This window comes from Hirundo rustica, chromosome 5 (genome assembly GCF_015227805.2).
Source record: "Hirundo rustica isolate bHirRus1 chromosome 5, bHirRus1.pri.v3, whole genome shotgun sequence".
In the NCBI taxonomy this organism is placed as follows: domain Eukaryota; kingdom Metazoa; phylum Chordata; class Aves; order Passeriformes; family Hirundinidae; genus Hirundo; species Hirundo rustica.
In genome coordinates, this window is record NC_053454.1 from 56,587,023 (window position 1) to 56,601,172 (window position 14,150).

A 14,150-nucleotide genomic window follows, 5' to 3' on the forward strand; every position below is an offset into this window, starting at 1 on the left:
AATTGCAGAACTCCAAATATTTATGCTTAAGAAAGCAATTTTTAGAACAATGGGTGGTTTGGTTGATTCATCTCCTGGGAAATACACTGCTGCTTTTCATGGACTAGCAGAAAACTCATGTCTTGCCTTTCCTCCTTCTTGGTAAAAGGAAAAATCAGGAAGAGGGTCTGAGGATGCTGTCCATTTGGGAAAACTTCTAGAACGTGGTGTACTTTGTGGTATTTAGAAGTCAGAATTTAGGTAGTTGGATTTGAACCACCAAAATAAGTGTTTCAAATACATAGGAGGTAACATTTATAAAAATAGGTGAAGGTTGTGAAAAACATTTAAAAGTTTAAGAAGCATTTTAGGGCCCCAGCTTTAAAAGTTCACTTTGCAAACAATATATGTCTTCATTTTCAAAAGCTGGAACTGTGCATAGGTAACAAATTTTTTTTGTTATCAGGAATCGGTAAAATAACCTTTTGAAATGGTTCTGTTTCTGGGTATGTTACTGGAATTGGATGATATGGTCTCAAAGAATGACTAAATAACTTGATTCCATTAGAAATATCATAGGGAAAATGCAAACTTCATTTTGGATAAGTGGGCATTTCATCGTTGAGCCACGTTGTGAAAGTTTTCTTAACTGTGACAGAAAAAGAAAAAGCCTTTTCTGCTGTAGCCATGCACAGAGAGCTGCTTAATGAAACAACTTCTTTCTCATCCAGTTTTTATTGCATTTTTATCTGGAGTTATTTAATTTCTCCTTGAAAATAAGTATTTATTCCCAATGGAACTGGAGTTCAGAACTAGTGGTGTATGCTGTCTTCTGCTGATGTGGTGCTACATGTTTCCTTTTGACCTCTTACTTTTTTTTTCCCTTTTTCTTTTTCTTTTTCTACTAGAAACTCTCTCCTTTTGTCCCAGTATTTTTCTCAGGAAGAAAAAAAAAAAAAAAAAAAAAAAAAAAAAAAAAAAAAAAAAAAAAAAAAAAAAAAAAAAAAGGTAGACCTGAGGTTCAGGACTTTGCTGTGAGAAGTGCTGGATGCCCTCTAAGATGCATAACCCCTGTGTTTGTTGTCATTACAGTGCTGCATATGATGCCGTCCTTGACAGAAACGTGGCCATTAAGAAGCTCAGCAGACCATTTCAGAACCAAACTCATGCCAAGAGAGCTTACAGAGAGCTGGTCCTCATGAAGTGTGTGAATCATAAAAATGTAAGTTTTCAGCAGGAGAAATGCTATGTGCTTTTCTGGGGTGGAAAGGAAGTTGTTTGGTTGGGTTTCTTCGTCAAATGGAAGAAATTAGAAGTAAATTACACTCGAGGGCTACACTCAGTCTGGTACTACATGCTCACAGGAGAGACTGAGGGTGTTCCATGTGCTTGTTTAAAGGCTGTGCCAAACTGGGATTGTTCTAGACTTTCCTGCTTCTTGCACCATCTACTGTATATCACTTAGAATCCATGATGAATTGAAATATTCCTATGATGCACCAGGAGTGTTATTCCAGGGCTGTGTGTTAATTTTAACCATTATCTGTTAGAACTATCTGCCTGACACTGTATCAACTTGCTTTTTTTGTAGTGAAATATGTAGCATTGCCACACTGCATTGTAAAGGGATGTCCCAGGGATTTAATTTTCCTCCAAGTCCGAGGTTTCCTACTGCCATATCTGTGTGCCCTTTCCCTTTCCTTAGGAGTGAATTTTTCAGTTTGCACTGTTTACCCATCCCTCAGATCTTGCAATGACTCTTTCTCCTTATGCAAAGAATAAATGAGCTTTAAAAAATGTGATGTAAGGGGAGATTTTACACTTGTTCTCAAACACAAGTTCACATGGAAAGAGAAAGGACTGACCCTAAAATGGCAAATTGCAGGACTTGACACTGCAGTGTCCTCTGCCTCATTTCTGGGCAGTGATTTATCCTTGCATTCCCACTGTGGGATCAGGACTGTTCCTGTCTCTTCCCTCTTGGCTTTATGCAGGCTACCCTCAGCCAGCCCAGTGCACTGGGATTTGAAAATGCAGGGATGAGTGAGAAGTTTTTTAATGGACTGGAAAGAGCAGAGGGGCAGCAGGAGTGGCACTAATTTTAAATACATGATTTTAAACATGGTGCATGAGAGCTGCTAACAGCACCACCTGGGTTGGGTCAGAGCTTTAATCTGCCTGTACAGAGAAGTGCAAAGGAAGGAGAGGATTGTAAAGGCACCTTTGCAGAGGCAAGACTGTTTGGAGTAAAGAAAAAATGTTGAACTGTTTCTGTTAGAAAACCTAAAGAAGTGATGGAGGTGAGAAGGGAGATATTCAGATGCTGCCTTCATGACAGCAGTGCTGGTGTCATCTACCTCTGTTACCTGCACAGAGGGGGAACAGGGGAAATCCAGATCTGTGAGGTCATGTGGTTTCCTCTGTCCTTTTTCATACATTCGTACCAGTGTCTTTCAGCAGCCCTGCCCACTTAAAATCAAACAAACAAAAATGCAAACCAAGCAAGAGAAAGGAGGAGTTGAAGTATGCAAGACGTCTTGCTCGGGGTGTCTCTGTTTCAAAGTGCTTCTACTGAAAAGTTGTACCTCTCACGATGGAACTTGTGTCAGCCAGCATGTGCATGTATATGCCCTCAAAGGAGTTGAGGCCATGTCAGAAAGGAGGAAGGGCTACTGTTTAATGAGGTGGTCCCTGATTATTTGTCCCCTCAAATTAGCATTCCTCATTAATAAGAAAATTCTGGCTGCTATGCTAGACTGAGCTGAAGTTGGATCTTTGAACCTGCAACTTCAAAATGGAGAGGAGTATCTCACCCTTAGCGCTTTGTTTTCTCAGTGGTAATCCTTCTTTTGAATGATTTCAAGTGCACCTAGAAGAAATCTGAGAGGTCTGTGGTATTTTATTTTGAGTGCTGCTGATATTTTTTGCTGATCCATAAAGTGAGAAGTGTTAATATATAGAGAGCAGTGAAAAAACAGTTTATCCTGTAACATACTTCAAAACAGGTTCAACTGATTATGTATATCACTTTTCTTTATTCTTTTGTCTTACTTTGCTTTTCAGATTATCAGTTTATTAAATGTCTTCACACCACAGAAATCTCTGGAGGAGTTCCAGGATGTGTAAGTAGCAGGGGCAATAATTAAGCTAAATCTTTAGGGACGTGCGGGGCATCATGGTGTACCTTGATTGCAATAACTTAGCAAAATACAAAGGTTATAGCCCCCTCTAAAAAAAGACAGTGTGAGTCTAGTGGGTAGAAAAACATTCTCAATTCCCATATTGAGAGCTCTTTTGACAATTTAAGGTGAAAAACACCAGGTTTCATATTTGTTGTGATATGACCTTTGTGTAATGTTATTTGCCTGGGGAACTAGGGGTAGGTGTAGAAGACAATCAGCATCTCTGTTGGACCCTTACTCCTACTGTGCCTAGCACAAAACTGCTGTGAACAAAATTTTAAGTATTCACTGTTTTATATTGTTGCTGTCCTTTTATCTTCCTGTCTTTCCCATGTTCTCTGTGCCTTGCATGGAAATGTGTTCCTATTCTGTAGTCTGATACCAGCAGTAACCAATAAATTGTAATGAGAGTTTTGTGAAGTCATGCAAGCTTAGGAGGATTCTTGGAGGCATTTTGCTTGGAGATGCATATTTTACCCCCTTAGACACCTCTGTTTCTCTCAGATTCCTATGTGTACTGCCATCCTTGCAGTGGTTGAAGGCCAAGCAGTTCCATCATTTGGTGCTTGTGGGTCTTTTGGGTTTTGTGCATTTCTGTGTGTTGCTGACTGATTGCCCCTGTAGGGTATAGTCTCTGTCATGGGGAATGCACCAAGAAAGGGCAAACAATCCACCAGTTTTCCTGGTACACTAAAAGAGTGGTGTCTGCAGTGAGATACAAACACCACCGTGGTGCTGTGATTAGTGGGCCCAGTCTCCAGCTGCATTACTCCCAATCATCAGAAAGAAAGTGAATTTTGAAGCAGGAAAAGGCATTGTTACTTATTTGAGATGATACTGTGATTTGGCTTCAACACACACAAAAAATAACCCTGTGGCTTTGCTTTTCCATTCAGCTACCTGGTAATGGAGTTAATGGATGCCAACCTGTGCCAGGTCATTCAGATGGAGCTGGACCATGAGAGAATGTCTTACCTTCTATACCAAATGCTCTGTGGAATCAAGCATCTTCACTCTGCAGGGATTATCCACAGGGTAAGGTGTGGGCAGGGAACTTTGGTTTAAAACTTAAGGCAGCTTGTGAAACGGTCATGAAGACTTTAAATGCCAATTGACTCTCTTGTGTGCTGTGGATCAAAGCCCTGTCTCCGAGTACAATGAATATAATCATAAGACCACAGTCAGAGGTCAGGGGATGTGGAATTGGCATTTGCCATCATTTATGTGTGCTGAAACACATGGAAAGGCTGCCGATTCTGTATTAAATGCATCCTCTCATTTTGCTTTCCCACATCAGCACCGTGCCTGGTACGGATGAGGTACCTGGCTGAGGATGTGTGATAGTTGATAGCAGGGGACATCAGGCCATGTAACTGTGAGCAAGAGGGAATTCTCAATGGATTGAGAATACCCTGACTTAACTCCTTTATTGAAAAGTGCTTTTATTAATTTGGGATTTCCACATTAAAAACAAATCAAAAAATGTCTCCCTAAAGAAAAGAAAGGCTGATAAAGTGGGTTGCAAAGTGGATGTTGCTCTACGATGTTCTTCTTTCTGCACATGTGTAGTTGGAATGTCTCTATCGGGCTCACAGCATTAAGAGAAAATAATCTAATCAAAACAGCACTCAGATACTAATCCTAGTTTCTTGATCTGCTAAATACAATTAATTAACGCCAGTAGGCTCCTGTTATCCAGGTAAAGCCCCCACAGTATGCTGAAGTAGAACAACTTCCAGAACAATTTGCCAGAGAAACAACAGCAAGGTTTTGCTGTATGTTTACATTTCTTTTAGTAACTGTGTCAGAAGACTGTGTAACTTTTAGTAACTTTCAGTAACTGTGTCACAGAGTATTTGAAGGGTGACCTAAAGTATCAGTCTGTATCTTGGACCTAAAGTATCTGTCCACATCATAGCTGTCCCTGGCTTTCTAAAGAACAGTCATACGGGTTTTTTCACTGTCTTTTGCAGGATTTAAAACCAAGTAACATTGTAGTAAAATCTGACTGCACGTTGAAGATCCTGGATTTTGGACTGGCCAGGACTGCAGGCACTAGCTTCATGATGACCCCGTACGTGGTGACACGTTACTACAGAGCACCGGAGGTCATCCTGGGAATGGGCTACAAGGAGAACGGTAGGGCTGCAGCGTCACTGCACCGCGTCACCTCGGGGGCAAGCTCTGCTCCCACCACTGTAAGGGACACCCAAAGGGGGGACAGGAAACATAATGGCAAATGGCACCTGGAATTAGAGCAGTTCCTCACTGTTGTGAACTGCAGCTACAGAATGTGTGTGGGATGCACTGCTGGTGAAATTGTCAGTGTCACTTACTCAGCAGAGTAACAGGAAACTTATTCTTAGTTGTGCTTGAAGTTACAATTACAGTCAGCTCGTTTTGGCCAGAATATCTTTGTCTTCTGTGGCTGCAGAACAATGTGGGGACCGCTGGAATTGCTGAGCGAGTGGTGTGTTCTAAATTTGAGTCTGGATCTCTGAACTGTTTGAGGGAACAAGAAGTAGTACAAGCTGAAGTAGCAAATCCTAGCCCTTCCAGAATTCTCTAAATCCAGACAGAGCTAGATCTAAATTTCAGGAATTAATTCCTTCTTCATGATAAATTTAACAAAGTCCCAGGTTCTGCTGACAGGTTTCACTTCATCAAGATCTAGGTATAAAACCCAAAAGAAAACATATCTTTTTAATGTAATCTCCCTAGAAGTAAATAGGATATTCCTCTGAATAGTCAGTGAGAGATCTTGGTTCTTGGAAATGTTGTGAAAAGCAGGTGGGGGTGCTTGCTATAGAGAAGCAGCTAAGGAAGAACTCAAATTTTGCAGAAGATGAAGGGAAAGCTTTTTAAGTTGTTCTCATTTTGTAACAAAACTGAGGCTTGCATCTGAGTGCCAGGTAGACCAGGCAGGAAAGCAGGGAATATTCTATGGCTCATATTTTGCTGTCAAAGGTATCATTTGTGTGTTTGAGGAGACTTTTTGATGGCAAATACAGCAAATGTGACAAGACCAGGAATTTACCAAAAAGAGTCCTACTTGATTTATGTTGAGGAGGTTAGCTAACCTGCAGGAGTACTTTTACTAACAGCCAACTGCATCCTCTAAAGGGCAGTGAAATTGATTTGGGGAGCCAATTCCATGACTTCAGCACTACTAAAAACATAATCTCACAACCTGTTCTGAAACTAACAAGTCCCTGTATGAATTAGTTGTAATGTTTATGAGTTTAAAGTGTAAATTTTAATACAAAAGTCTAAAAAGTAGAGAAATCATTACTATTACTGTTATACAGAGTCTTAGCTTAGAACATAATTTCTGAAAATAAAGGAATTATATTCCTTAAAGTATTTTGTTTGAACTTTTTGCTATGTGCCATTAGAAATTTGAACGAGCACTCTTTATATAGTTCTTTAGTCAATATCGAGAGTTCTTCTATTGTCAAATTAATTATTTTGTTGGGTCTTTTTCCCCTCCAGACATTTAGTAGATGGTTAGGATTATTGCTACTGTCCCTGAAAGGATAGAGAGAGCAATTTGCTTTTCACATGATTAAAACTGCACCAAGAAAAAGTTAGACACACTTTTGTGATGAATACGCAGCTGGGAAAGTTGTAGTGTTTGCCACATCCAAGGCTCCTGATCAAATGCCCATTGAAGTTAACACAGAGACTTCCTTTGACTTTCCTGGGCAATGAATCTGGCTTAAGATGAATGACCTTGTCTTACTTGGACAAAGAAAAAATAGAGAAGGTAAACAAAGTGATTGAGAATGAAGCTCAGCTGTCAGAGGAGCCACTCTGCTTGGAGGCTCTGACCCAGCTCCCAAGGAAGTCAAGGGAAAGGGTTGTTCTTTGCTTCCCTGCTCTGGCCTATGCTGCCACATTACTGAAGCTCCCCGACTTTTCCCCCCTCTGACTACGTACACTGCCTGTAAAAGGACTGTTCACTGCTTTCATTTTCTTTCTGCACTTGGTTGGCTAAAGATGCATAATTATCACCAGTTTGCTGCACTTCTATGGAAGGTCCCAAAACTGTCACTTGGAAGAAAACTCTGCCACTGCCTCAGGCATGCTTTTGCTGTCCCATGCCCCTGATACCTGTACCCTCCTTTTCCCAAACGGAACATTTCACCTTTATTTTGTTTTACCAAGAAAGGAGTTGTTTGTTTGTTTCTTTGGTTTGTTTTGGATTGCTTTGGAAGGATAAGAAAGGGGAAAAAAAACAGAAAACTGGTCGTGTAGGTCAAACATGACCAGAAAATGAGGATTTCAGGCTCAGAAACAACACAGTCATTGGAAGTGTTTCAAAGCAGTTTTTTCCTCTTCACATGAAGACAGGGTTTTGGGGGGTTTTTTTCTGTGAGTACTGTGTCATTATCTATCCAGCATTTTTTCTTTAGAAACTTTAAAAGGCAAAAAAACCCTATCCAAGTCAAGCAGATAAGGTAGCTGTGCATATTTCATTTAAAAGCTGAAGGCCGGGTTGGGATAGGAAATGCTCTTAGTCTTGTTGATATTTTTCCTTTGGAGCTTTTGTTATAGCACTTGAGCACCTACAAAGTACAAAACAGAGTCCACTCAGGTCTAGCCCTCTGGGCATGGAGGTACAGACAGATACACCTAGATAGGTACCTATAGATAGGACATAGGTAGAGATCCTGAAAGAGGAGTTTTAAATAAAACTTTAAGGGTGGTATTTGTCCAGATGGCCTTTACTTGTGTGGGCAGTTCCGTTTGGAACTTCTTGTCAGCTGCTGCAGAGAGACTCAGTGCTGGAGAACAAAGCCTAGAAAGTCTGCAAGTAAGATTTAGTCCAGATTATCTTTATCTCATTGTTTTGTCTTTTTTTTCCCTAAAAAAAAAAAAAAAAAAAAAAAAAAAAAAAGGGGTTGCTTTTAGCCATAAATTCAGTGTATAGCATGGGTCTATGCAGTTGTTACTTGATCTTAACTTGCTAGCTCTGGACCTTTACCCAAAATGTTGATTTTAAACTTTTTCCACTGTTGTTACTAACTGCTGTTGAGCTGACTGACACAGCTTTTATTTACTTAGATAGTTATTTTAGCTTTTGGTGAGACATGAAAAAGAAACCCAACAAAACCACAAAACAAACTGTACTGTTCTGATCAACTTGCTCTTTTTCCCCTCTTTTAGGAGTGAAATGTTGTAGTTAACTTTGCTTTTTTTTTTTCCTTCCTTCTTCACTTCCCTGTCTCTGCTGTTCTAGTGGATATATGGTCTGTGGGATGCATTATGGGAGAAATGGTTCGCCACAAAATCCTCTTTCCAGGAAGGGACTGTATCCTTGTGCCATTTGCTGCAGCTTCACCTATTATTTGTTCCTCTCCTCCACCCCATCCCTTTTACCCTAAAATGACTATACCAGGACTGTAAAGATAGAAGCAGAAAGTTGAATCCCAGAGGTATGGCTAAATGAAAATAGCGCACTACTGATACGCACAAAACTGAAAATGAAAAACAGATGCACAGAGTTATTCCAGCCAATTAAGTTACTTCAAAACCTGTAATCATTCCATTTTATATACTATTTATGTCACGTCAATAAGCAATATAGAAAACAAGTATTATGATGGCAAATTGGACAGCTTTATTTACTATTCTTCAAAGGAAAAATGAGAAAAAATAAAAGAAAAAAAAGTCCTAACTTGGCCCATCTCATTCCTGTAAATCTGTTTTTCTGCTTTTATGTTTTGGAAATATTGACTTCATAACATTTGTGGTGACATCATAATCATTTGCTTGCTAATGCATCATGATTTTGGATTAATCTCAATGCTGTATGGGCTCATTGTTGAGTCAATACAACTTTTTTTTTTTTTCTTTAAAACGAAATGAAGAATTTGACTCACCCAGTTTAAGGCAACTGTTTATCTGCTGTGGTCTCCAAATTGGCCGGAAATCAGATTCTCTTGATTTAAAAATGAACTTCCCTTTACTTGCATGAGATCTGTGTTGTCAGTTATATTTCCCTCCCATCTTATTCTTCTTGTCTTAGATGATATTATTTTTACCCCTTTCAAGGTGGTGAAAGCAATATTAGAAAATGAAAACAAAAAATGAGGCATCTATTTAGCCTCCTGTTTATCACAGGCTAAACCTGCCCGTGCTGTCTTGGAAATGTAAGTTAAGTGTGTTTTGCCCATCAGAATAAAACAAGACAACATAGCATATCTTCACTTTCAGAAACAAAAAGGCGTATTATTTTCAGCCAGCTGGCAGAAAGGCACCACAAAAATCTGGCATCAGCAGCCACTGGCAGTTGGAGTGAAGAAAACCCAGCTTTCACAGACATGTACGCATGGAAGCAATTATTTTTTTGCTGACTTTTGAGTAATTCCTGTCATGTTTGTCAAAGCTGGGTCCTGTCTGTCCTGTTTTCACAGCTCTGTCAGCTTTCTCTGAAAGCTGAGCTCTGCTTGGCAGCCCCAGAAGATGCAGTTCTACTTCACTAACAGGAGATGGAGGGACAGCAGATCCCTCCTGTTTGCTGAGGGGGTGACAGCAGCACTGTGCTTCTTCCAGTCTCACAGGAAGAGGATGCAAAACAAGGCAGAGGGCTTAAAATGCTGATTTTTTTTTTTAATTTTTTTTTTTTTTATTATTATTTTTATTTTTTTTTTTTTTTTTTTTTGTAGTAGTAGTAGTAGTAGTAGGTAGCTTTGAGATGCTTAAAGGTGTTGAGCTGTCCCTGAAGCAAGAGGTGCAGGTTGCACACACACCTTCAGATGTAAACTCGAAATGCAGAACAGCTCCCAGCATTCCCAAGACCTGTAATTCAGTGCGATACTTATGCGGTGTTTCAGTAGTAACACCACCTCAGAAACACCATCATAACTCTTCCTCCAAACAATCCACTTTTTCCCTCTTAACAACAAAATCAAAGAAAAGCTAAACTATAATACACATGAGGTTCAGCTGTAAGTACTGAGGATATTTCCATTTAATCCTTTCTGGGAGAAGTCTGAGATTTGAGCTGATAAGCAGCTAGAGTTCCTACAAAGAATGGTTTCAGGATAAAGGCGCAGGGGCGTGGTAAATGGGTTGCTCTCCTTTTTCAGCAGCAAATTCGAAGATAGGTTCTTTCGCCCATGTCTAGAAAAAAAGTTAATGCTATATAATTTAAACAATGTAGCTTAAAAAAAACCCATTCAGGCATAAAAATTACTTTGTTTCTGTCTGGCTGTGGAAACAGTCTCTTATGACCGCATTGTATTCAGGGACAGCAGTAAAATATTTTAAAAATATCTTTTAACATTTCAGCATCGGTTGAAAATAACAACTGCATTTTTGAACAAATGCAGCAAACATTGTGTAAATTGTGGGATAGTCCTGCTTTTTAAAGCACTGAAAGTCCCCTATCCCGAAACAGAATGTATGTGGGCCAGGTCACAATTACCACCGTGCTTTAACTGTGGATTTATTCGGGTGAATGGGAAGTGGTTGTTATTTTATAAAAAGTAAAACAAACACAAAAAAACCCCACAACAACAACAAAAACAACAACACCAACAAAAAAAAAAAAAAAAACACAAACAAACAAACCACCCCACCCCACCCCACCCCCAATAAAATAAAATAAATAACAAAAAAAACCACTTAAAGAAAAAAGAGGGGGCAAAAATACGTCTACATTCATTTCCAGGTTGGTACTCTTTTGTGTTAACCAGTTTGATCTCATGAATGAGTTGTCAGTGTTGGAAGGACTTGTTTGTGTGGGGGTCCATATGATTTCCCACCCCTCCTTGGCTGTTGATGAACAGATCCAGTTTCCCCCCCAGGTGCAGGAAGAGCTGTAGAAGCCTTTGTGCAGCTGCAGGTAAACTTCACAGAAGCACATTACATACTTCCCTTGGGCTACTTAAGGCTCTCCAGCAGAGAATTTTCTAGCTGAAAGAGGCAAGTCTGTGTAGAAATCAAACATATCGGTTCTTTTTAATCATTCAAAAGACTGTCTACTGTGTGCACTTGCTATCAATATGACCTTACTCATTTCTAGTCTGGAGTAGGAACATTTGTGTATGGCACAGAGTACATCTAAGAAAAAAAAAAAAAAAATCACAGCTGCTGCTATGTTTTATGGAAAGAAAATATTTTAAAATTTAATCTCACCCAAAGCATCCCACTGAGTTACCGCTGCACTCAGGTGCTGCTGACGTGAAATGAAATTTTATTTTTAAAGCCTTTGCGGAAATGAAAACATGGAGGAAATTAAATTCAGAACCTCTCATCTTCGTAAACAAGAAACTTTCTCTCAAGCTGCTATGAGAAAGCTCTGGAATCTGGACAGACTACAGCTGGTTTTCAAGCAAGGAAAAACAGCCTCCAGTGTCCTGGAGAGTACTGGGTAGAAATTGCCTGGCAGGTACCCTCATTCCTTGTTATTCATCTAAGGCAGACACTTCAAAATACTGTCAGGGAAACTTCCTTGCCAGAAATCAGACCTTCTCGAGACAAAATTCACCTTTCAGTCCATTTCCAGATGGATTTACAAGCCAAAATTTCCTGGCAAGTTCTGGTAAGCTTTTGTCGTCCACTTCTGAGTTTCTTGTTCAGTGTTTCTTTGATGCTTATTCCACTTTTATTGAAAAAATCAGAAGAAAATTTTGTTGAAGAAACTCAGATAGCATGTGAGCAGCTATAAACTGCCCAAACTCTTGGATGCCACTGGAAATATGTTAGAACACCCCAGGGCTTTCCCCAAAGCTGGTTCAGCTCTAGGTAATAACATCTTCAAAATCTCCTAAGATTTCAATTTAAGGATTGGAAATGTATTTCTGTTTTTTTCTTTATTTGAAGAGAAGAGAAAACTAAAAGTGAATGTTTTCAGGTGAGACCAGTTTATTAAGATCTGAGTTGCTGAGTCCACAGTGATGTCCAGCGCACGTGTCCGGCACAGGCACATGCGACTTAGTGGGGAAAATAAAGGGATCAGAGCATTTATTTTCAGTACTGAAAAGAAGAAGGCATGTAGAGGACAGTACTACAGCAATTTCACATGTGAGTCCTTCAGCAGATCAAAGGAAAACAGTGATTTAGCCATAGAAATATATTGTGATAATAGCCAAGTGTCCTAAGTTTGGCTAGGCTGAATTTCCACTGTAAATATGGAGAAAATAATTCCTACTACAAGTAGCTTAAAGTCTAAGACAGTCAAAAGAGAAAATAGCATTAAAATAGGAAGAGAGAAAAATTCCAACTTTCTTCTATGCAATTATGAACAGCCAAAGGAATTGTGAAGAAAAGCTAGCATTAACAAATACAGTTAATATTTTCTGTGGCCAGATTTTCAAAAATCCCCTTGACCACCCTCTGTCTCTGAGAAGGGTGGGATTAAGAGATGCTCTCTGATGTCTGACAGAAAGTGTTCTATTGCCTTAGAAAAAAAGTTTACATCAAGAACGTCTTTTAGGAAAAGGTGCTTCCTTTCCACCACTCATTAGCAGAATTTATCTATTTTCTAATAGGTGTAATTTTAGTGTTTTGAGGGCATTTTGCGGTGTTTCTTAAACTACAGCATAATAAAAACTTATGCCCTTTTATTAAGTGCAGTCTGTTGTTTTTCTTCTTATGGGTACTATTTCTAAATGCTTGTTTTGTCTTAAAATCAGAACCAGCAACTAGCATCAGGATTATTTAAAAGTTGCTGTTAAGTGTGACTGGCCTGGCTTTCCAGATAGGATCAGCTGGCTCATGTTAGCCAGTGTAGACTGTAGAAACTTGGAGTAATCCCAGTTCATTGCCAGTGATATTATGGAGATGTGGCATAAGAAATAGCAGAGAGGCCACTTATAGCAGATGGAGACCTGCAGACCTCCCATGTTTCATTTCTCGTAGGCAGATCTGTGCTCTTAGTCTCATGGTATAATTCAGTCCTGTCTGGGTTTATGAGTGCAGGGTGGAGAAGCAGTGACCAGAGAAGGTGTCCTTAGGTCGACACTGAAGGGACTCACAACACAGGAGTTACATGATCAGCTTTATTCCCTGATTCTGCTAAGCACCAGTGCTTGTTCAGGCATCTCACGGGGACTGTAGGATGCTTACAAAAATTTAACTAGTGTGTCAGTTATGATGACATTGATGGCTGAGTTTGGATTTTGTTGGCCTGGATTATTCTTCCTTGGGTATTTGGTGTTGGACTCTAGATTTGTCTTAAAGTTTGCTCATATGAGTGAGACCTGTTTCAAAGAGCAGATGTGAGGATGATTTGGCTGTTGCCATTTCTCCTTATTTATTTATTTATTTATTTATTTATTTATTTATTTATTTATTTTTAAATTCAGATATGCATACTCCAACAGTTTAGAGTGTAATTTGCATTTAGCATGAAACCCCCATGCTGTCTGTCATCTATGTGGCTCTTGGACTTGGATCCCAGGTGCTACAGTGAAGATGATCCACTGATTGTTTCCCATCACTCACCTTAAAGATTTCCAAGACACACTGATGCCTTGTATGAATTTCAACCAAGGCAAGTTTTAATTGCGAGTTCTGACACCTATGAGAGTTGGATGATCTCAAATGTTTTGGGCTTTTTTTTTTTTTTTTTTTTTTTTTTTTTTTTTTTTCTTTTTTTTCTGTGGCATTAGTCAGTTTTTTCTTGATGGCAGCAATTAAGCTGTGCTTAATTGAACTGAGACAGATTGGAACAGCTGAGCAGAGAATTTAGAATTTGTGGACAAAACAGTACTGAAGTGCCTTTTGTCAGGAGCATGCAGGTACTTGGACGAGATCAAGATAAAGAACTGGAACACATTCAAAATCACATGAAGCTGAGTCAGGGGAGGTTTAGGTTGGGTATCAGGAAAAGGTTTTTTACCTAGAGGATGATTGGGCACCGGAACAGGGCAGTGGTGAGAGCACCAATCTGACAGAGTTCAAGGAGGGTTTGAACAAAGCTCTCAGGCACAGGGTGTGACTCCTGGGGTGTGCTGGGCAGGGCCAGGAGTTTGACTC

At 39.6% G+C, this 14,150-nt stretch overlaps 1 protein-coding gene across 10 annotated transcripts in view; it reads left to right on the forward strand.

The window, feature by feature from the left end:
- MAPK10 (mitogen-activated protein kinase 10) overlaps positions 1-14,150 on the forward strand; it is a 158,704-nt gene that overhangs the window by 103,344 nt on the left and 41,210 nt on the right. For 9 of the 10 annotated variants that reach the window (XM_040064726.2, XM_040064733.2, XM_040064724.2 and 6 more), the window contains 5 exons: positions 1,072-1,201; positions 3,043-3,101; positions 4,058-4,196; positions 5,135-5,300; positions 8,404-8,475. In XM_040064726.2, coding sequence (XP_039920660.1) covers positions 1,072-1,201; positions 3,043-3,101; positions 4,058-4,196; positions 5,135-5,300; positions 8,404-8,475 — 566 coding nt within the window. The remainder of the gene's footprint in view (positions 1-1,071; positions 1,202-3,042; positions 3,102-4,057; positions 4,197-5,134; positions 5,301-8,403; positions 8,476-14,150) is intronic. The other variant, XM_058420530.1, reaches the window with a different exon arrangement.